The 21,865-nt window shown below is 43.7% G+C and overlaps 1 protein-coding gene across 38 annotated transcripts in view; it reads left to right on the top strand.

Annotated features, from left to right (window-relative positions):
- Positions 1-21,865, top strand: part of Ank2 (ankyrin 2) — a 567,339-nt gene that overhangs the window by 207,352 nt on the left and 338,122 nt on the right. For 6 of the 38 annotated variants that reach the window (XM_087198823.1, XM_087198821.1, XM_087198847.1 and 3 more), the window contains exon 1: positions 17,225-17,893. The exons of 3 other annotated variants lie outside the window; for them this stretch is intronic. In XM_087198823.1, the coding sequence (XP_087054949.1) occupies positions 17,660-17,893 (234 nt within the window). In that variant the 5' untranslated portion in view covers positions 17,225-17,659. Of the gene's footprint in view, positions 1-17,218; positions 17,894-21,865 lie in introns of those variants that run through there. 29 more of the 38 variants (XM_087198839.1, XM_021246599.2, XM_021246607.2 and 26 more) reach the window with 10 other exon arrangements.

Raw genomic sequence — 21,865 nt, 5'->3', positions numbered from 1 at the left:
AGTGTGTACTGAGCATGGCTGGGTGTGTACTAGGATTACAACCTTAGAAATCATAACTGTAGTTTGACTTTCATGTTTCAGAAATAAAGACACAGACTTGCCCATGGTCACTCACCCAATTTGTGATGGATTCCGAAAGGAGACTCTAAGGTCCATACCACTCACTTATCAGGCATACCCCAAACTCAAGGTCTGCCACGGATTATATGGGAATAGTGCTCCGAGGGAATTAAACCTAGGAAGCTAGAGAAATACTCAACAGAGGAAATACTGTGCCCACACTGCAAATGCTGACTGAGAGTTGTTTTATATACCTAGTTAAATTTTTTGGAGAGGAGAGATTTCCTTCTCTTACAAAAATTACTGACAACTCGAGAAACAAGTTTATGGGTTCAATTTTAAGTTCAGTCAGGTGAAAAGTGTCACCTTTATTCCTGCCCTCATTTAACATTATGAAGAATCCTTCCCAAGTATGTAACTCTTAATGATAAAAAGCAAATTAAGCAGGCATTTTCCATTTGTTCTAAGCAGGTTGACTTTGAGACATTAATAGTGCTGATTTGTCACTAGCTGTGACCGCTGTTTAGACAGTCTCTAGCTATCACCTGGCTCACTGATTCTGTCTACATGGCCTCACCCTGTGGCTGGGGAGCGTGGTGGTATGAAGTACAGGTAGAGTGTTCTGACCACCTCGAACACTGGGCCTGGGCTTTCTGGAGGAGTCCTGGCGCCACCAGCCAGGTCCCCAGATCTAGCACGTCATTCTGGGGCCGAACACCCATCTTTTCTCCGTGTGCTCCATTCTCCTGAGTTGACTGTGATGGCAACCTAGCTAACAGAATGGAATGAGTGATTTGGAAGGAAATACCTGAAAAGTTCGGCAGGGAGAAGCTGTGCTCCACAGGGAGATCTGGGACAAACAGTGCAACAGGAAAACCTTGGAGAGGGAAGAATTTGAGGATGGAGGCTGTGGCCAAACGGGAAATCTAGATAAATTTTAACTGGGTCACAAGTGTTCCTTCCATTGACCCAGAGAAGGAATCCACTGTTTCTTTATTTGTTCTTAATACTATATTTTATATCATCCAATATATCAGAAATACAATTTCAACATGTAATCAGTATTTTAAAATGTTGAGCTATTTTACTATTGTATTTTTGTTTAGTTTATAACCAGTTGGAGTTTTCCAATTAAGCTAATGATTAAGTGATTTTAATTTGTTTGCAATCTATTCAACTGATCAAGAAACACACACCATTTCTTGTGTGACTGGCATTATTGGAAAGAGACTATCGAGGAGAAAATACTGCAGCCAACAGAAGGGAACCTCCTGGGGGTGGTTTTAACCTTCCCAGGTTAAAGCAAAAGTGGGAACAGAGAGTTTTCCATGAGAAGAGAGCACCTTTTTGTGCATGTCCTTAAGGGCAAGCATCGTGTCTTAATTATCATTGTGTCTCTAGAATGGAGAACAGAACTTGCACTTAGCAAGTACACAATACTGTTTGGCAGTTTTTGTGGGAAAATGTAGAAAAATGCATGAAGTGTTTTATTTCTTTCTCCCTAGTGATATCTCTCTCCTCTCTCCCCCACTCCCAGCTTAGGTTACTGTGTATTTTGACATTGTCCCTGGAATATGAGATCCATTCTCCTGTGGAAGACGTTTTTACAAGGGCAGTTTAGGGTTGAGCAAATACGTTTGGGAGAAACAAAGGATTCTGCGGCTACCAGAACTCTTCAAGTCGTATCTGATAGAATTCCTAGGATTGACAGCTGCCTTTTAACTATTTTTAATGAGCTGTTCTATTATTCTAGATGCTGTGGGTCTGTGGAAGAGATAACCACAATGGCTTTCACTCAGAATAAAAAGATACTTGGTGGGGGTGGTTCAGTGCTGTAGCAGTTGCCCAGGATGCTCAAGGCCCTGGGTTTGATCTTCCCACCACCAGAAAAAAAGATTCTAATCCAAGGCTGTCTCTTTTTGGAGTTTGCCAGGGGGCGAGGGGATGTCGTGGGTTTATTCAGATGGGAGAAAAGAAAGTTGCAAGCAGTTAACTTGCTTGTGTGATTAATATAGATGAGAAGTAACATAGTGACCTAGACAGGAGCAAGTTTGTCATTGTTAGAAAAAGTTTCATGGTCAGTTTGAGACTTGATAGAGGTAAATTGTAGGGAGAAGGAAGAAAATAGGAATAGGTAATTTTAGAATTTTTCATTGGCCCCTTAGGATTTGATGCTGTGGTGCTTAGGGCAGAGTGTCAACCTGACTGGCTTCGGGGTGTGCCTCAGGCTGTGGCGAAGCACACTTCTGGGTGCATCTGGGTGGGGCACAGGTGTGGCTTTGGGGTGTGTATCTGGTCCCTTTCCCTCTCCTCACAGGCACTGTTCACCTGCTGTTTCTCAACTACCAGGAACTAAGCAGCTTTGCTCTGCCACTCCCTTCTGCCATGATGTCCCTGCCTTGGAGCCAGGTGACCGTGGACAGAATCCTCTGAGAGCATGAGCCAAAATAAAGCTCCGCTCCTTAAACTGTGGGTGTTGGGTATTGTGTCTAGCAATGGAAATGCTGACTAATATATATGCTTTTCCTCAAAGCTCTGGTAAGTTTCCTTAATAACAATTTAATCACACTGTATTTTGATTTATAGATGTCCCTTTATAGATCACCTTGAGTAAAACACTTGAAGACAGAGATGTATAGATGAATTTGAGCAATAGTTACCAATATTTGAGCTTCGTTCTGAGAATAGGAAGGAAGACTCAAAAATGTTTTATGAAGAGTAAAAGTGTAATGTCTGGAGGTTGGATTGGAGCAGAAAACTTGAAGGCAAGGAGACGAGAAATTCCTGTTGATTAAAACAGTTCAGATATGAGAGAAAAGGGGGTGGGGCAGTTGAGAATGGAGTAAATACATCAGATGTGTTTCCAAAGTAGACATGAAAGGCTGTGTTTACTGGATGCCAGAGGCAAGAAAGAGAAGGTGGAAAAGCGTATAAATGTTCAAGCTTTTTAATTTCTGTCCAAATTGATAGGTAACACTCCATAGTATTTATACAACTGCCAAAATTTCCAGGCCTAAATAATTCGTATCATTATTGTCAGCATTTGTGTGCTACTTCATTATTTCCAGTGTTATTTGTTGACTGTAGTCTCATGTGTCTCCAATGTCTATGTTTTCCAGCAGAAAAAGAAAAAGAAATTGAAAATGATGATAGCTACATGAGATTGTGTCTGATATTGAATCATGAATCATTTAATCAGCCCAGTATACCTTCTTTGAGCCATTTTGTTCCTCACTTTAAAATGTAGGATTCAAAGACTTAGCAGTCTAAAAAACAGTAGAAAATTATCTGGGAGAAAAATAAGAGAGTGATCTGACCATAGACTCAAAGAGAAACAGAGGGCTGAGGTGATAGGTCAGCGATAATGTGTTTGCCCAGCATGCACAAGGCCTTGGGTTTGAACCCCACATGAAAATGAGAGAAATAGAGGGAAAAGGAGAGGGAGAGGGAAAGGGAGAGGGAGAGGGGGGAGAGAGAGAGAGAGAGAGGAGAGAGATGGGGAGAAAAGAAAGGAAAAATGAGAGAGGGGAGAGAGAGAAGGAGAGAAATAGGAGAGAGACAGAGAGAAGAGGGAAATGGGAGGGAGGGAGGGAGAGAGAGGGAAGAGAAAGAAAAGAGAAAGAGAAGGGAGAGGGGGGAGACTGAGATCCAAGTAATTACTTGATTTGTAGTGAGCCACATTGTCAGTGAACTACAGCGTGGAAACTAAGACCCATGTATATTGACTTTCAAACCATTGCTTTTATTCTGTGCCATAGTAATTCTGCAGAATATGTGTAAAATTGTACAAATGTTATAACTAAGCTGTTATATGTCACTACACAGATGTGCATGTATGATTGCCGAGAATTTGAAGGAAAGCCTTTGTATCCTCCACTTAAATTTAAGCCATTACAAAGGGCAATTTAACATTTTACTCCACAACTGCAGAACAACCTGTATACTATATTTTGAAGCTTTCTGTTGAGGAAATCATTTTCTGTGGGCTTCTTCATTTCTGTATACCTAGCAAGCAGAGGCACTTTCTTTGTTCTAGACCAGTGGCGGTGAACCTACAGCACACGTGCCACAGCAGGCTGTTTGTTATCATCGAAAGCCCTAAAAGGTTCATCATCACTGTTCTAGACTATCTTTTCAAAGATGTTGGGAGAGTAGGTGGTCTTGGAAGACATGAAAAGCATAGTCACACATGCTTATTATCCAGTGTAATAAAGATAATTGCTCCCTGTAGAGCAAAGTGCGGACATGCTTACTGCCCACTACAAAAGATTCAGACTTCCTGAACTCAGGATTCCTCTCCAGTATACATACCACTGAGCCGCAGGCAACCATCTAGGACTGTACACATTACCTTTGGGAGGACTGGGAACAGAGGAAATTGCCACCAGTATGCTGATCCCAGTGCTGCTTGCAGTGGTGAGTGAAATACAGCCCTTTGTCTCTGACCCAGGAGTTTCCTGTCTTCTGCCATCATCCATGAAACTCTAGCAGGCTAACATATTAGCTTGTAAATTGCTATGGTCTGGATGAGAATCCCCTAAAGGACCAGGTGGTCCCGAGGCAGTAGTGTTGGGAGGTAGTGAGACTTCAGTTGGGGCCTCGGAGTGTCCTTAAGTCATGGGGAACATGAAGGAGATTGTAAGGCCCTGGTCTTTTCTCTTTCTTGGCTCTACACATGTTCCCTTGTCATGCCACCCCACCCCTTCACCAAAGGTCCAAAGCAGAGGGGCTACCTAATTTGGACTGCGGCCTCTAGAACAGTAAGCATTCTCTTTTTGATTTTATTGCCTTAGGTATTTTGTGATAGCAACACAAAGCTAATATAAAAGTAGGATAAGAGCCCAGATTCTTCGTAGTTCTTGATACTTTCTAGGTAGAAAGGTGTGTGGCCCTGAAAAGAATCTGATAATTGTTTAGGGCTAGATGAAAGTTGAAATGTAATAGCAAGGGTTATTTCTAAAGGGTTAGATAAAACAACTTGAGATCCACGTGTGCCATTGATGTCCTAGGGCACAACTAATTGGATTTGTGAAATAGTCCTTAGTTGCTCTCACCAATTTCAATCTGTATAGCATGAAATGCATTATTGTTGTTATATTTTAAATGTTTTGTAAATTGACAGGCAGGAAAGAGTTATTTTTTGGATACTTGTGCAGGATAAAATGACAAGAAGATATTATTTAGTAATTTGCTTAGTCAATGTAACCAAAATGGATAGATTGACCATACTTTGATTTCTAAATTGTACATGCATAATTTAATGAACTTCCTTAGAAGGATTGTTTTCCTACTTGAATTTGGATATTCCCTTTCTAAATTTGATTATCACATTATCAAGGCCCAAGGAACAATTTGTTCTTAATGATTAAGCAAATTAAATAATTAAAATAGATATTGTATTCTAGTTTTACTTCTAAGCGAGCGACATGAATGGGGCCTAAATAGAAAAGAACACCATCAAGACTGAATGTCAAAGCAAATTCATTCCTATAGTATAGGTTTTGTTAAAACCCAGAATGAATAATATTTACATAAATCAGCACTAAAGACTAAGTTTTGGACTATAGCAGCAGAGTGGCTAGCAGATTTATAATTAAACTTGCCTTCAACTCTATTATGTGTTTAATCTGTTTTAGTTACTTTCTTGTTGCTGAGACACACTGCCCATCACCCACAACTGTAAGGAGGAGGGGTTTATTTTGGCTCACAGTTTGTAGAGGCTTCAGTCCATGGTTGGGTCCAAGGCAGGGCAGCATGGCAGAGGGGCCTGGCAGAGGAGATCTGCTCCTGGCATGGCAGCAGGAAGCAGAGAGAGAGAGAGAGAGAGAGAGAGAGAGAGAGATCAGGGCGGAGGAGGGGACAGACCCTTCCAGGCCACGCCCCAGGGACCATCTCCTCCACCCAGGCTCCACCTCCCAACAGCACAATGAGCTATCAACTCATGATCAGTAATCCACTGATGAGTGTCAGGCCACCACGGCCCAATCCCCAATAGCCTCCCCAAAGCCCCACCTGTGAGCGCTGAGCCTTGGGGGGCATTTAGATATAAAACATTGCCGTCCAGTTTCTGGTACAGGGTTTGAAACTAACAATGAATATGCTCATACCACATGTATATCATTTTAGACATTACTCATTAGTTCTAAGCTATTATATACTTTTGCTACCTGTTAAGTTTTCTTCCTTTTCTTCTTTTTTTGTGTGTAGCAGAATTTAAGGATGTTAGGAAGTCATATAGATATGGTATTAACGAGAGTACAGGGATTATAGTAAAGATAAAGTGCACAAGAAGGTGTCCTTCAAATACAAGTGTGTTCCTGGGACTATATTAGAAGCAGTGGCCCTCATAAAGTATAATACAAGAAAGTCATCTTCAGAAGTTGGTGAAGAATTTGAGAGGAAGTAACGTGTAATTAATCATTCAAGAAAATAACATTGATTACCTTGTATTATTATTGCTTTCACTGTTTTGTATTTGAAAAATGTCTGCAGAATGCTGCAGTTCTGGCCAGCAGCCTGCTCGTCCAGGAAGGACCCTGGCTTGGGGTGCATCGCACTCAAAGCTGGCCTTTTCGCCTTTTTTTCTTGTGGGGTGCTTTGCTTGGTGGCTGTGAGCATTGCAGGACTTTTCTATGGTGCTGCTCCTGCCTGAGTGCCCCTGCAGGCCTTCCCACCACTCTAGCAGTGGAGGGGTACGCGTCTTCACCCCAAAGATTGAATGGGCCCTTGGCTGCCTTGACCAGTGCGAGACAGCAGAGCCATGATGGGCCAGCAGCTTCTGGTTAGCAAGTAAGGGCGTCGCTGTGGTGTGGACTCTCCAGCCCTCGCTGCGCCCTTGCTGCCACGTGAGTCGGAACGGAGCAGCCCATGAGCCCTTCCTCAATTGGTGACCCACAGACTTGTGAGCAAAATAAAGAATTTTTTCTTAAACCAAGTTTATGAGGAGATTCCTAACAGTGATCAATAATGGGTGCACCACACGTCTGAATTGGGTGGTAGATAAAAGTTAGGAAGTAGTTGGGAGTGGCAGTGCACTCCTGTGATCCCAGGTCTTTCAGAGGCTGGGGCAGGAGGATCAAAAGTTCCAGCCCAACCTGGGCAACTTAGCGAGATCCTATAACAAAAAATAAAAAGGTCTGGGGATCGTGCTCAGTGGGAAGACTCTGGGTTCAAATCCCAGTACTCCAAAATAAATAGATAGATAGAACTAATAGATAATAAACTCTTCATTTTGACCTTTTTTTTTTCCTAAATGAGGGGAAGGAAGGGTAGTGGTCAATGCTTAATAATTTATTTACAGGAGTGATAAGATAGCAAACTGACTTCCTTTACCTAACTATTATCATTTTATTTTGTTTTCAGCTTTAATATTCAGATTAGCATCATGTTTCCATCATGCTTGAGGTTCTCTGGCAAAGTGTAACTGTGACAACACAGGTTCATCTCCAAAGTCATCCTCTTTGCCTCCCCATTATGATTCTGTGTCACAGTAATCCCTCATCTAAATTCTGGATAGTATTTGACAGCATTTTGGGGGAAAAAGATCAATTGTCCTATAAGGCTCTTTCCTCTCTGCATCTCATGTCTGAAATGTTTCTTCCTGACAGCTGATGACTCATGCTTCTTTTTCACCCTGAACAGTTGCTGAGGTTGCAAGTTTGCTGAGGAGGTACTGAAGTTCATTTTAGCAGAAAGACACCTGCCAGACAGTGGTCACTGCATCAGAAGGGAGAAAACTTAGAACTCAGCTCGAGGTGCCTTGAGTGGAGAGTTGCACGATTAATATAACCTAGTAATGGGTTCTGGTTATCTTTTTTTTTGGTATTGGGGATTGAACTCAGGACCTTGCACTTACGAGGCAGGTGCGGTGGCACCACTGAGCTAAATCCCTGGGCCTAGGGTTCTGGTTTTCTTACTGGTTGAAAGCGAGGGGCTGGATGTGTTGGTCTGTTACCTCCCCACATTGTGATTGTGTTCTAGTGAGTGCACATCTTTTAAAATATGATTTACATTTATGTAAGATGTAAATGTGGAGGATTTGGGTTATTGCTATGTTGAGTTTTTAATCAGTGGGCAAACTTTCTTCCTAGATTAAAGAAAAAGTATTTGTCATAACATCTTTAAGATGGCTTAAGGCTAGAGAATGTTTGCAATAATAAAGTGAAGTTGCACTGTAGAAATGTGTCTGTCAAGGACACAACCTGTCCCCACCGCGGTTCTCTTGCACCTACAGGGAAACTCAGTTGTAACAATTATTTTAAGAATTAATATCACCAGAGACTTAAGTACACAGTAGTGTGTGCTGGTTAGCAATGCATCCTAAACATTTGACTTTGCCAGGAGTATGTACATGGTGAGCTCACACACATTTTACTGTTCTTCTATGAAATTCTACATTCAATCTAAAATATTGCTGCTAATATTTACATAAAATGAGACTCTCAGTCACTATGCTAGTTTTATTAATTTTGTGCTTCTGGCAAAGTAAGAGGATAAAATTATATGTTATGGGTTCCAAAAGCTCTTTTTAGGTTAAATGGTAAATTGTGCAACCAAATGCCTCACTAATAAGCCTTATGTCAGACTGGCAGAAAGTGAAAGAAAACAGGCCCCCTGACCAATTGTTTGCCCTTCTCAAATCCAGTGAACCACGTACTGAGCCTGTCCCTATCTACGCAGGACAGGATGCTCGTAACAAGGTCTTTCTTCCTTTATCATTCTCTGTGGGGAGACATGTTTAGTAGACAGACTCATTTTTCTCTGATCTGCTATGCCTTAAGCAAGAACTAAAGGATCCTTGGCTTCACAAAGACAGGCAAGATCTGACAGTCCAATCCCTCCATCCATTGAGCTGCTCTGGCATGAGACCTGCATCCTGGTCCTCTCTCCACCCCTTGTGTGGACCCTGGGCTGAGCCGCTAACCTTCTTATGGCCGTTTCTCTCCTTTGTTAAGTGGATGGAGGCTTTTCCTGGCTGGAGACTTTAATGAAGAGGAGGCCTCTTTCCCCTTGCTCTTGCTCTTTCCTCTTGGTTGCCTCCTCTGCCAGCTTCTTGCTCTCCTTTGGAACTGTGACTGTCACATTTAATGGTGACAAACTAACACACCTGTCCATTCCAGTGCCATCATCTCTCCCATATGGTACTGACTCTTACACATACCTCTTCATATCCATGGTCTGTTCAGCTCCCATTCAACAGCTTTTATAAAGAGCACCCCCACCCCCGATTTTATCATTTCATTTCTCTTGTAAGCCATTACATGGCCTGTAGATGTAGCTCAATGGTAGAACACTTGCCTACCACTGTGAGGCCCTGGTTTGATCCCCACCACCACCTCAAAAACTAAACCATTAAATAGCTTCATGTGACTTTTATGTGCATATTCCAAATCCTCCAATTCAGCCCCTTGGATCTTTACTGTTTAGTCTCCTACTTGCACCTCTAACCTGGTCTCATGGGTCACTCTCTATTCTACTTTCACTATGCTGCAGTCAGCACAAGGTTGCACTTTTCCCAAATGACATCTGTGACACCAGGCTGAGCAGTGTTCCTGGGTGCAGCCCCTGAAGTCTCCCTTGTTCTTCCTGAGAGATAAACTCAGTCTGTGGCCATGGAGTACTTGTCTGGGGTTAGAATGGGCTTATTCTATCCCGAAATCTGCTTCCCTAAATCCACAGTCGGTATGTTACATGGTTGCAAAACCTACTTTTCCTAGCCATATCACCTGGATCTAGCATTGTAGTTTTGAGGAATTTGTCTCCATAAACTTGCTACATGGACCACATATTATATAACAGTGATGGGGGTCTAACACATGATCTGTCACAGTTCGGGCTGCTGTAGTAAAAGACCATAGACTGGGTAGTGTAAACCACTTATCTCTCATGGTTCTGGAAGCTGGGAAGTCCAGCAGATCTGAGGTCTGGTGAGGGCGCACTTCCTAGTTGCTTTCCTCATTATCTCCACACACGGATCTGTGAGTTTCTCCTCATTGTACGCACATATGGCTGAAACAAAGCTCCTCTTCCTATTTCTTCTTACAAGGTTATTAAGCCCATTCACGAGGCTTCCACCCTCATGACCTGGTTACCTCTTGTGACTGTTAACTGTATTATGTTAATTTAACTGAGTTAAAGACTACCCAGTTAGCTGGTAAACTATTTCTAGGAGTGTCTGGGAGGCTGTTTCCAGAAGAGATTAGCATTTGAGTCAATAGACTGAGTAAAGAAAATCCTTCCTTGCCAATGAAAACAGGCAGTGTCCAATCCATTGAGGTCCCAGATAGAACAAAATGGTGGATAAAGGGTGAATTCTGTCTCCTGAACTGGGACATTTGTCTTATGCCCTCAGATATCACATGTTATTGCTTATGTTCAGATGTCCCCCAAGCCTCACTTGGCCAGAGGTGGGACTTTTTCAAAGGTGGCTGAATCTAGAGTGTGTGATTGATTCTTGATACAGTGCTAGAATTAAGGTGGTAGGATTAAAGGTGTGAGTGCTATCCACCCTAAGGGCAGGTAGCCTGGATACAATATAAGGGATAGAAAGAGGCTTGCTGCTAGTTACTTGTAGCTGGTCACTGCTGCTTTGCTACCTTCTCCCTGCCATGGACTGTTTCTCCTCTGTGACGCCCCTCTGCCATGCCACCCTGCCTTGGAGAAAGCCAAGTATGGACTGAAACTTCTATAAACTGTGAGCTAACTAAACCTTTCCTCCTTTAACTTTGGGTTTCTGGTATTGTGTCTCAGCAATGAGAAAAAGTAACTTAAGACATTACAAGTCCAGGTTCTCAAGCCTTTGGCCTCAGACTGAATTACACCACCAGTTTTCCTGTTTCTTGTTTGTAGACTGTTTCTGGCCTCTATAAGTGTATGAGCCAATTCCTGTGTGCATTTCTCTTCTCTATTTCTGTCTCCCCTTGGTTCTATTTCTCTGGAGAACCCTGACTAATATACCATCCCGAGGCATATTGCTTTCCCATAGGTGTGTGTGTGTGTGTTTGTGTGTGTGTGTGTGTGTGTGTGTATGTGTGTATGTGTTAGGGTTTCAACCTATGAACTGGGGGGTGACAAACATTCCATCCTTAAAGAGACCCATGGGAACAGTAGCGGTCTATACACAGGCGCACCTGGTGACACACTGAGGCCTTCCGTGGAGTCACTGCTACCAAACTGGCCAGGGCTACTACTCCCACAGGGATCTTGTCCCAGTTTTGCCGTTGCACGGACTCTTCCACTAGAGGGCACTCTCCCCTGTTGTTGCCTCTGCATAGGGTGGGTCGCTCTTCCCGACTCTCACCTTACACCTTCCTTTTGCACATGGATGAGTCATAAATCAAATGATTCCAGTTTGCAAGTCACTTCCTCTAAAAAATTTACCCTGTTCTTTCAGATTGGGTTGGGTGCCCTGGTTTTGTTTCTCCAGGCAGCTTCAGTGTCCCCTACCAGGAGGATCATTATACTTCCAGTCCTGTGGCTGCCCCTATCTGAAATTATGACCTTTTTTAAGGGCAAGAGTGATGTAGCTCATGCCAAAACCCCACCATCTAGCATGGAGCCAACCACTCAACAAATGCCTGCTGGGGAAAGAAAGGAGTAAGTGAATGAGGGAAAGGGAGGTTGTCGGTGAGAGGAGAGAGAGGAGCCTAGGAGGGAGAGGAGCTACTTCCTGCTGAAGTAGAGAGAACTGAGAGGAGGAAACCAACCTGCTCACTTGACTGGCCTGCAAGCCTGACTTTGGCTTCCAAGGAGGCGTGACATCATCGAGCCCTTCCAGGTCTTCTGTAGGGGGAGGGACAGTATTGAACAATTGTAGGGTGGACCCTGGAGGAGGGCAGCTCTGAGGTCTGAGCCCAGTTCTGTGCCCTTTCCCAAATATCAGGGGCTTTTCCTTGTTGAATTTTGGGAAGCTATGTTTTCTTTTTGTTTGCTGTATTTATATTTCATATCCTTCTCCAAGTATAAAGCAAAAGTCAAAAGAAGAATCATTAGCCTTAAAATGCTTTGTGTTTGCTACAAGACAGGGAAGGATTCTATGTCCCCTTTTTTGGTGGCCAAGAAGGGGGACCACATGGTCAGAGCAATGGCTTCTGGCAGCAGAAAGGAGGCAGAGGATTTACCCAGAAAGAGAGAGGGGCAGGAGGACCAGGAGGGGCATCGGCTGCTCTGGGATGGTGATCCGTAGACCCTTCAGGCATCCCTTTCTCCTAGCACCCCTAAGAAACGACACTCCTCTCCTGTCTCTTTAGATCCCTCTCTAATTTTTTGCAATTCCTTTACCAGTCTAGTGCCTTTAATCCAAGACATGTGACGTATTTCTGAAGGCTAGGAACTCTGATGCACTGAGAGTATCATTCACATAACAGGCCTCCTAACGTGGAACTGCGACTGTGTGCTTCCTAATACTACGAGTAGCTGTGGTGATTTTCCATCGGTTAACTGTTGTAACAAACAACACCATAATTTTAGTGACTGAACACTCATGGGAAAAAGTTACTTGTGTGCTTTGAGGTTAATAAATGCAGAAATAAGAAGGACTAGGTTATGAGTGCCTCTGTGTTTGGTCAGTGGCTGGGAAAATAGGAGAATTTCATTAGCTTGGTCTGAGAGTGGCATTCACTTCCGCCCACATCTACAGGGCAGGATGGAGTCCTGTGCCTGCCACCTTCAGCAAAGGAGGACAGAAAACGCCATTGCACTGGTTTCCATGTCAAAGTATCCCAAACTGGGTGGCTTAGAAAAACAGAACTTCTCTCAAAGTTGTGAAGGCTGGAAGTCTGAAATAAAAAAGTTGTCAGGGCCATGTTCCTGCTGCACTCTGGCGAAGGGCTCCTCCTTGCTGCTTTCTAAGTTTGAGTGTGGGTGGCGATCCCGGTAATCTTTTCCCTGCACAGCACCTGGAAACTCCAGTTTCCCCTGCTGCTCTCTCCACCACCTTTCCTGTGTGGATCGGTATGTGCAAGTCTCCCTTTTCTTTAAGGATACTAGCCATTGGGTTAGTGCCCACTCTAATTCATTATGACCTAATTTTGCCCAGACTACATCTGCAAAGAGCCAATGTCCAAATAAGGTCACATTTACAAGTACTAGGTTAGGATGTGAAGACTTGTTTTTTTCTTAAGGTACTGGGACTTGAGCCCAAGGCCTTTGCACTGAACTACATCTCCAACCCCTTTTTCTTTTTTATTTTGGGACGGTGTTTTGCTTAGGGCTCTAACTTGCAGTGCCTCTGCCTCAGCCTCCTAGACTGTTGGGGTTATAGCGTGTACCACCACACCCAGCCTAGGCTGTGAGGATATCTTTTGAGGATACATTTAGTGCACAACAGTGGTGTACCCGTGTGTCCAAAAGGAACAGAGAAATGGTTTGGTGAACCCCCCTCTAAACTCTGCCAAGTTAACATTTTCTGCCAGCACTGTGAGGGCTTCACAGAACTGGTCTTTGTAACATTCTGCAAAAAATGCATTTGTAGCACCAGACAGCTCTGACTCACAAAAGAACTATGGAAGATAACCTAGCTCTAAGATCTAATTGCTTATACTTCAAGGATCTGTACCCCACTCAAATATCTTAGGATTTAAAAAAGGAGTAAGTGGCCGGGAATTTAGCTCAGTGGTTTCGCTGCCTGCTACGCAAGTGCAAGGACCCGGGTTCGATCACTGGTACCAAAAAAACCAAAAACCAAACAAAAAAGGAGTATGTGTTAGATTTTGTAATACTATTCATGCTAATGGTCTAATAGAGTAGGCATATGAAAATTAGTATAACCCCCTATAAAATAGGCTTGACATAAAGCCAATAAGGCCTTCTTCGTGTTTCTGTGTGGATCGCCGTCGTCGGACTGGTTTCCACTCTTGGCGTTTTCCATTGCAGTCTTTGCTCATCTTACCACACTTCATGAAGTGGCTGCTTTTCATTGAGTCAGCTGCGGTTTAATAGAGGACAGTGGCCTTTAAATCAGATCTTGTTCGTCGCGTTACCTCGGGAAAGCCACCAAGCTGCTTTTTTCTCCTGTTTTCTCACCTGTGCTGTGATGAGTGTTAGCCTCCTTTCCGGCTATGAGAATCCCATAAAGTTGCTAATTATCCAGTGCTGGCTGCCTGCCCACTGTGCTTGGGTGTTATCAGTGACCGAAGAGACCTCTGTCCTCATGGAGCTTCTGTCCCAGGAGCCAAAATAGGACTTGGACATTATAAAATGTTTTACAGGTTTTGGGTATGATCATTATTGGTATCTTATATCTAGAAACTCCAGTTTCTCTAATATGTTTAAGAAATCTTATTTAAAATAACACATAGCTCCTAGATATTAGAAAACACACAAAATGAAAGAAAATCTAAGATTTGAAAAAAATGTATCCGTAGAAATTTAACCATAAATTTAAATTCATGATAAATATTGAAAATATTTGTTTATTGCATTTAAAGATAGTTCCCACTTCCCTGTTCGATACCAGGTACTGTATTGGGCTCCATGGGGATTCACGATAGATACCAATGGTTCCTGCCAGGAGCTCAGAATCACATCAGGAACTAAAAGCTGTGTCATTAGCATAGAAAGTGAAGAGCGCCTGGCAGAGAGGCACAGAGAGGTTGACTGAAAGCTTCAGAAGAAGAAAGAGATTGCCAGACTCCGGGAACATCTTCTCAGCATTCCGTAGCTGTGGAACATTTATCTTCTGATGTTATGATTGGCATAAAATCACTAACTCCTGTTTCATAATTTATCTCCTGGTTGGGATTTTTATTTTTTATGTTAATGTTGAGTGTTCACCTCTGTGGCTGATGTTATAGTGCTTGTACAGTACCTTCATTGTAAAGCAAGTATATATATATGAAACTTAATATTCCAGAATAACACTGCTGTGGTTCACGTTTGTGCCCCTCCAGAACTCCCACTGAAACTTAAACCCAGTGAGACGTACAGGGGGGACTTTAAGAGCTGGTAAGTCTCGGGGGATTAGTGACCTTATAACAGGGACTAGCAGGCCCTCTCCTTGCTCTTCCATTCCTCCCACCACTCAAGGACACAGTGTTTGAGGTGCTGCCTTGGAAGCAGAGAATGGGCCACACCAGAGACCTTGACCTTGAACGTCTAGGTCTCCAGAATTGTGAGAAATACATTTCTATTATTTATAAGTTACTCTCAGATATTTTGTTTTAGCAGCAAAAATGGACTAGGGCAGGCAGTAAGCGACTAGGAGGGTGTATCAGATCTTCAGTTAGCGGCTTAAATCCAAGTGCTTAGAGCCATGCACTGTGTAGTTGGATGTTTACAGCGAAGGCACGGAGGCTGTGTGAGCATAGTCAGAAGTTACTGATTCAAAGCTGTGACAACATGGAGTACCTTTATTTTCAATTTACATTGCAGAGGAGATAGGACCACCATGATTATGCTTCTAAATGGGCTGCCAGACCCGTGGACTGAACCGCACATTCTGACTTCAAATGAAAATGAAGGATCTTAGTAGCATTTTTTTTCCCTTAGATCTAGTGGCTACAGCAGTTTTGGAGATCACGTAGTTTCCTCAATGCCTTTGCCAATTTCAGGACCTTTGAGTGACCACTGTCCTCTCTAGAATATTATTCCTTCAGATAATTCCTTGGCTTGCACTATCAGCTCATTCAGATTTCCAGAGAGCATTTCCTGGCTCCGTGTATAAAATTGTGTCTGTCTCCCATTATTCCTTCTCTGACTGTCCCCTTATAGCATATACCACTAATAATTTTGTTTACCATCAAGTTCCTGTTAGAATTTAAGCACCATGATTACAAAAAACGTCCCCCCCCCCACCTCTATTTTTGCGGTACTGGGGATCAAACTCAGGACCTTGTGCTTATGAGGCAGTGCGATGCCACTGAGCTGCATCCCCAGCCCAAAATGTTTTTTGTTTTGTTCAGCACTGTGTCCCTGGGGAATAGGGGCAGTGCAGACCTACTGGCACATGTTCCTGAGAGCTAAGAGGAGAGTAGGGAAACACCAGACGTCGCGGGGATTTGGGTGCAGATAAAGATGAGAACTGGCGTTGGGCTTCTGGCAGCATCTGCGGAAGTTCCCTGCGGGTTTTGTCTGGGAATAAGGCATTCCTTGCGTCTGGCCTGGCCCGGCAGTCGCTGTGGCAATGGTGAGAGGACTGTGGCCGCACGCGTTTGCTCAGACGGGCCTGAGTGAAAGGGGGCAGCAGGACGGCGGCTTCGGGTGGGGAAGTGTAGGGTCCTGTGGCCAACAAGGCAGAGGGGAGGAGCAGTCAGAAAAGCAGGTGGCTTTGTGTTGTCCTCTCTGATGGAAAGGTGAGTTTCCGACTTTGCTAGTCATTTTCATGGAAGCAACAACTGTTTTTTCTTTTTTTGGTACTGGGGATCGAACTCGGGACCTTGCGCTTGTGAGGCAGGTGGTGGAACTATTGAGCTAAATCCCTGGCCCTGTGAGCAATAATTTAAAGCTAGACTTCTCTGAGTTGAAAACTGTGTATTTATATTTGCAATTATAATGATAGGATTAGCAATAGCAGCACATTTAGAGAGGTATCTTCAGTTCTCAAAATGCATTGATATACATTATCACGTTTAATGCTTACTCAATTTGTACATCTACGTATTCTGTGTATTCTACTTCTGCATTTGTTTTCTAGGAATAGGGGTGCGTGTTTAGCGTGTGTATATGTGTATTTGTACAAAACATGTGGGACTTTGATTGCGTCCACAAATATGGCCACCGTGATCCAGTAGGTGAAATTGGGCTTCCTGTTATATAAGCAAATATTTCTTTTCTATCAAGAATATTTCTGGAACTTTATGTTACAATATCATTTCGAATAGAGATGGTGTTTTTTTCAACAGTTCATAGAGAGAATTAGGTGCAGGAAATTCCAAGACAAATTATAAAATGTTTTAATTCCAGGACTTCCTTCTGTTTGTATTACTCATGGTGTCTTATTTATATCTTTAACAAACCTTGATTAATTGCTGCTCATGAACCATGCATCATGTTTGGTTCTGGGAAATTCAATGATCTCTCCCCACCCAAGCGCGCGTGTGCGCGCGTGCACACACACACACACACACACAGAGCTGGCTAACTGCACAGCTGTAGGATGGTATTACAGGTGCTCATGTCTAAGCTGCCCATAAAGAGGGGAGGTATAGGAGGAGGGAGTAGTCTGGGCTGCTTCCTGCTGGGGAAGCTGTTCTCCAGGCTTCATGGCAGAAGTCATCTTTGAATGGAGTTTTAAAAGATTACCATGTTTAATCAAAGGAATAACCTCCTAAAAATGTCACTCCCTTACATTCACTTGAGAGCATTAAGATGCACCCCTGAGGTCCAGGGACTCAGTGCCTGGTCCCACCCTCCCCTCCTTGAGCACCATGCCTGCTCAGTGAAGTACCTATGGGAAGGAAACCAAGTGCAGCTTGGTTTTGTGCGTGGGTTGAGAGCTGATGGAATCAACGGTGTGTAACACCAACCCAGCAGAGCCCCCAAATCATTCCTGGTCCCTGGCATTCTTTTTTCAAGGCTTTCTTCATTGTAGCCATCCCCTCTGGTAATTGGTTGAATCAGATCTAACAATGCAGTCAGATAAACAGTTGTGGCAGCTGCTGCCATGGCAACATCACCATCCTCTCCCTCCCAGCGCGCCCCTTCCCCACCCCTCCTCCTCCCGCTCTTCCCTCCAGTGCTCGCAGACTTGCCAGGGCTCTGTCCAGGCTGCGGGGTGGATGGCTCAAGCCCTTTCCTTCCCAAGCTGTACACAATGATGAGCGAGGATGCAGCTCAGAAAAGCGACAGTGGAGAGAAGTTCAATGGCAGCAGCCAGAGAAGGAAAAGACCCAAGAAGGTAGATTGCAGGAACTGGGAATGTCTGCATAAATATGTGTGTGTGTGTGTGTGTGTGTGTGTGTGTGTGTGTGTGATATCAGCAAGGCTATGGAAACCACCACGCATTAGGAGTAACTAGAGCTGGCGGGAGTGGCAAGCCTTGCTTTTTGAAGAAGCAGGTGCAAGCTGCTGCTCTCTGAGAACATTTAGAACGCCCTGGTTCATAATGGATCCATTGCCGGGTGCATGGAAAGATAAGGTGTGTTCCGAGGTTGGTTATTGAGGCTTGTGGCTGCCACCAGATGTTCCAGGTAGTGACTGGGTACAAAGTTGTTCATTTTGACAGTGAGTTTGACAGCGAGAATGTGGGGCAAGGAGAATTGTGTGGCCAAACGCAGATTTTTGCCCGATGCTTTTTCTGAGTGATGGTTTTGAGGTGGCTATACAGCCAGTGCTGGTTGGCTCCACGTTATGTGTATTCTTCCTAAGGAGAAAAGACTGTTGTGACAGGAGAAATAGGGTCCCCAGCGTGATAGTCCTGCGGTTCGCTTGGATCCTTTGCGGTGTTCCCAGACGTTAGGGAGATAGCTTTCAATGATTAAGATAAACAACTAAGGATTACATGGGTGGGGAGGGCGGGCACACAAAGCAGTCTGTCGGATTTTAGGGATTTCTTAATCAGGCACGCATTCCCACACCCTTGATTTTCATGGAAATGATACCGATGAGAAACAGTAAGCACAGATGCAAACTATCGGCCCCACCCAGCATGGCACTTCTTTCTTTATGGCCTGACTCCTGGTAAACTTGTCGCCTCCCCTGGCCTGAGCCCCACCTCTGAAAGAGAGGCTTTGTAAATAATTCTCCTAAAATCCATTTGGATCCTGGAGCTGTATATGGGCAGGGTATTTTGTGATTGTAATGTAAATGGTTTCTACTTCAGATGGTTTGGATATTGAATGAGCTGATTGCAAAAATAATATTCACAAACAAGTGACTGGTTTTTATTTTTCATGTGTTTCAAAATTACAGATCGCTTGTGTACTGAATGTCTCCTAATCTAAAAATAATCTAAATGATTTGAAATCTCTGATACTTAAAAGATTCCTGTATCAGCAAACAAGAGAGTAGTGTATTTTTATGGTGCCATGTAATTGAGTAAAAACAAGCATGCCCACATATGACATTTTAAAAATACTAGCATGAAGATAGTTATGCAATTTGATAAAAAGGAAATGGATAATTGTGGGCACGAGGGAGCATTGGTAGAATGCCCTTTTGTGTCCGAGCATTCTGGATCGCCCAGCGCTGGAATACATTTTCCTATACTATTACCTAATTGATCAGTATTTTAAAAAAAAGAAAGGAGAGAGAGAGAGAGAGAGAGAGAGAGAGAGAGAGAGAGACAGAAAGAAAAAAAGAATTCTGCTTTAATCCACATTATCATTTCAGTACCCTCTTAATTTCTCTCTGAGGTCCTTGTGCTACATTAGAAGCACTATACTCAGGTATGCAAAGGGAGGGGACATGCATCTCAAGGAGATTTCCAGCTCTGCCTGGTGATACTGGATTCATATAACTACATTCATCTAGAAGTATTAGAGAGCATAGAGATGGCAAAATTATCCCGTGTAGTAACTACAGTGTTTTTAAGCTCCACTTTCTCAGATGATTGTATTTTAGGAGTATATTCTTTTCCATATACAGCCAAAATGATAGCAGTTAATAGCAATGTTTGAATATGTGCCTGTGTCCTGTGCATACCATCAGAGTCAGACTAGATGAGCTGTTAAAGAACTGTGAAATACTGAGTGTTAAAAGTTTTTTCACCTAAAAGGAAGTGCTTTTCAAAAGGAACTAATTACACCATAGAGGACACACACACATCCACACACCTCAGCTTGTGAAGTCCCACATAAGTGGGTTCTCATCTCAGTTCTGCTGTTCAATACTGTGTGTTTGCAGAATGTCATGCCCAGGCACTCTTCTATTCAAAGGGGATAATTTCTATACATTTTGGTGATTTGTGAGGATTAGAAAGGATGGGCACAAGATTCCTTAACCAATATTTAAATACATAGCTGGTGGCAATAACTTTTTGGCATTGTTACTGTTTTCTTAAATGGATGTCACTTATTATAATAAGCCATTTAGTAGGAAAGTCTGTCCATACCTTTGAGAGAAGCCAAAATGGCAGAATACAATATTTGTACTTAAAAGATAATAGTTTATTTTTCAAAATGTCAAAAGTTATGTGCTATAATCAGAAACTTTTTATCTCATACAAATTTTTGAGATTTACACACATGTACCCTAGGAATTTAGGTCATGGTTCCACATCATTTTATGCAGCGGAGGACTTAAATTTTTGCGTGTAAAAAGTAGGCCATTAAATGTGCTTTGATGAGGAAATAATCAAGAGATGAGCCGCACCGCCAGCAGAAGACCTGAGGGAAGCAGGCACTAGAGCCCAGTCCAAGTGGCCTCCCTCAGCTGAGAGGTCTGTGTCCACTAGAGGTTCACGGCGAGCTGCTGTAGATTTCTGGGTAATCGCCCAGCAGTAGGGGCCCTAGGCTCACTGTGGCCTGGACACAGTTCTGCCGTGACCATAGCCCTCAGAAGCCCACCCCTGCTCTAGTAAATGTGTAGCAGGCGGGCTGTAGCCACTTGCTTTTTCCCTACCTCACAAAATGGGTTCTTCTGAGGGACAGAGCTGAAGGCTCTCCATCTACAATGGGGTAAATAAACTTGAAAAACAATTTGTTTGTCAGATGTTGGTGAGTGCCTTGGGGCTAGAAATTCTTCCAGCCTTTCTTAAGAATGGGTGTTTTGGCTTCATTAAGCGTGTCCATTCAGAGACCACCAGGATGCACATGTGGTTGAACTCGAGGGGTTTAGGACTCTTTGGGGCAAGGGGCACATGACGAGGGACCAGGGGACATCTTAGTAAGAGGTGCCAGAGATAATTCACTGGTCTTGGGCTTCTGTTCAGTGAATTGAGAGAGGGTCCAAGAAAGAGGGGTCATTCTCTGCAGGGGATGCTCTCAGGAGGCAGGGGCACCTCTGTGGCTGTGTGTCTGATGAGTCAGAGCCATAGGAGGGCAGGCGAGAGCAGTGCAAAACTGTGGCTGGTGAAGAAGCAGCAGTGTCTCATCTAGCAGGAGGAGGGGCACTTGGTGTCTTGCGGCTTGAACAATGTCTGTGTTTTGTCTGTGCTCGGATGGATGAGGGCACAGTGCTGTTCTGCCCTGCCCCCGTCGGGTCACAGTGTGGCCTTGTGTGATGCTGCCCCTCCCTGAGATGATTTATGTGCAGTGCGGGACACCATGGCTCAACTGGTCCCACAGGGGCAGCGCCGCTGCTCCCCTCTCTCTCCAGCGTGCACGCAGAGATGTTTTTGCTGAGAGAGAGATTGTTTAATATCAGACACTCGTTAGTGTCCAAGGAAAAGAAATTGTGGGCGGTAAAAGTGTTAATATTTCAAGAAGCCGTAGCCTGAAAGCTCGTTTATTTCATACAAACATGTGCTTCCCGAGGTGCAGATTGGCTTGGATGGGGAAGTGAGGGCAGAGGGAGGGCCGGGGCTGCCCCTGTCAGTTGGGCTCTGAACTGGTAAGAAGCTTTGGGGGCTGTGGACGCCTAGCAGTGTGAGAGGATTTTGAACCTGCTCTAAATCTGAGATAACTTGGTAAAAACTTACTCCACACAGTATTTTGGTGGATTAGATTAAAATAATACATATATACATACATTTGTTTCTTTATATTTGTATGTGTGTGGTACTAGGGTTTGAACCCAGGACCTTCCCACTGAACTACATCCCCAGCACTTTTTAATTTTTATTTTACTTTTGAGAGAGAGTCTCACTTAAGTCCCTCATTGCCCAGGCTGGGCTCAGACTTGTGATCATTTTGCCTCAGCCTCCCAGAGTGCTGGGACTAAAGATGTGGGCCACCATGGCCAGTTCCCAGGACCATATTTTTCCAATACT

Source organism: Heterocephalus glaber, unplaced genomic scaffold, assembly GCF_053883595.1.
Source record: "Heterocephalus glaber isolate CG9 unplaced genomic scaffold, H.glaber_assembly_v1.0 deba00001688, whole genome shotgun sequence".
NCBI classification, from domain to species: domain Eukaryota; kingdom Metazoa; phylum Chordata; class Mammalia; order Rodentia; family Bathyergidae; genus Heterocephalus; species Heterocephalus glaber.
Note: the sequence above shows the minus strand (reverse complement) of the source record. Positions and strands in the feature narration are given on the sequence as shown.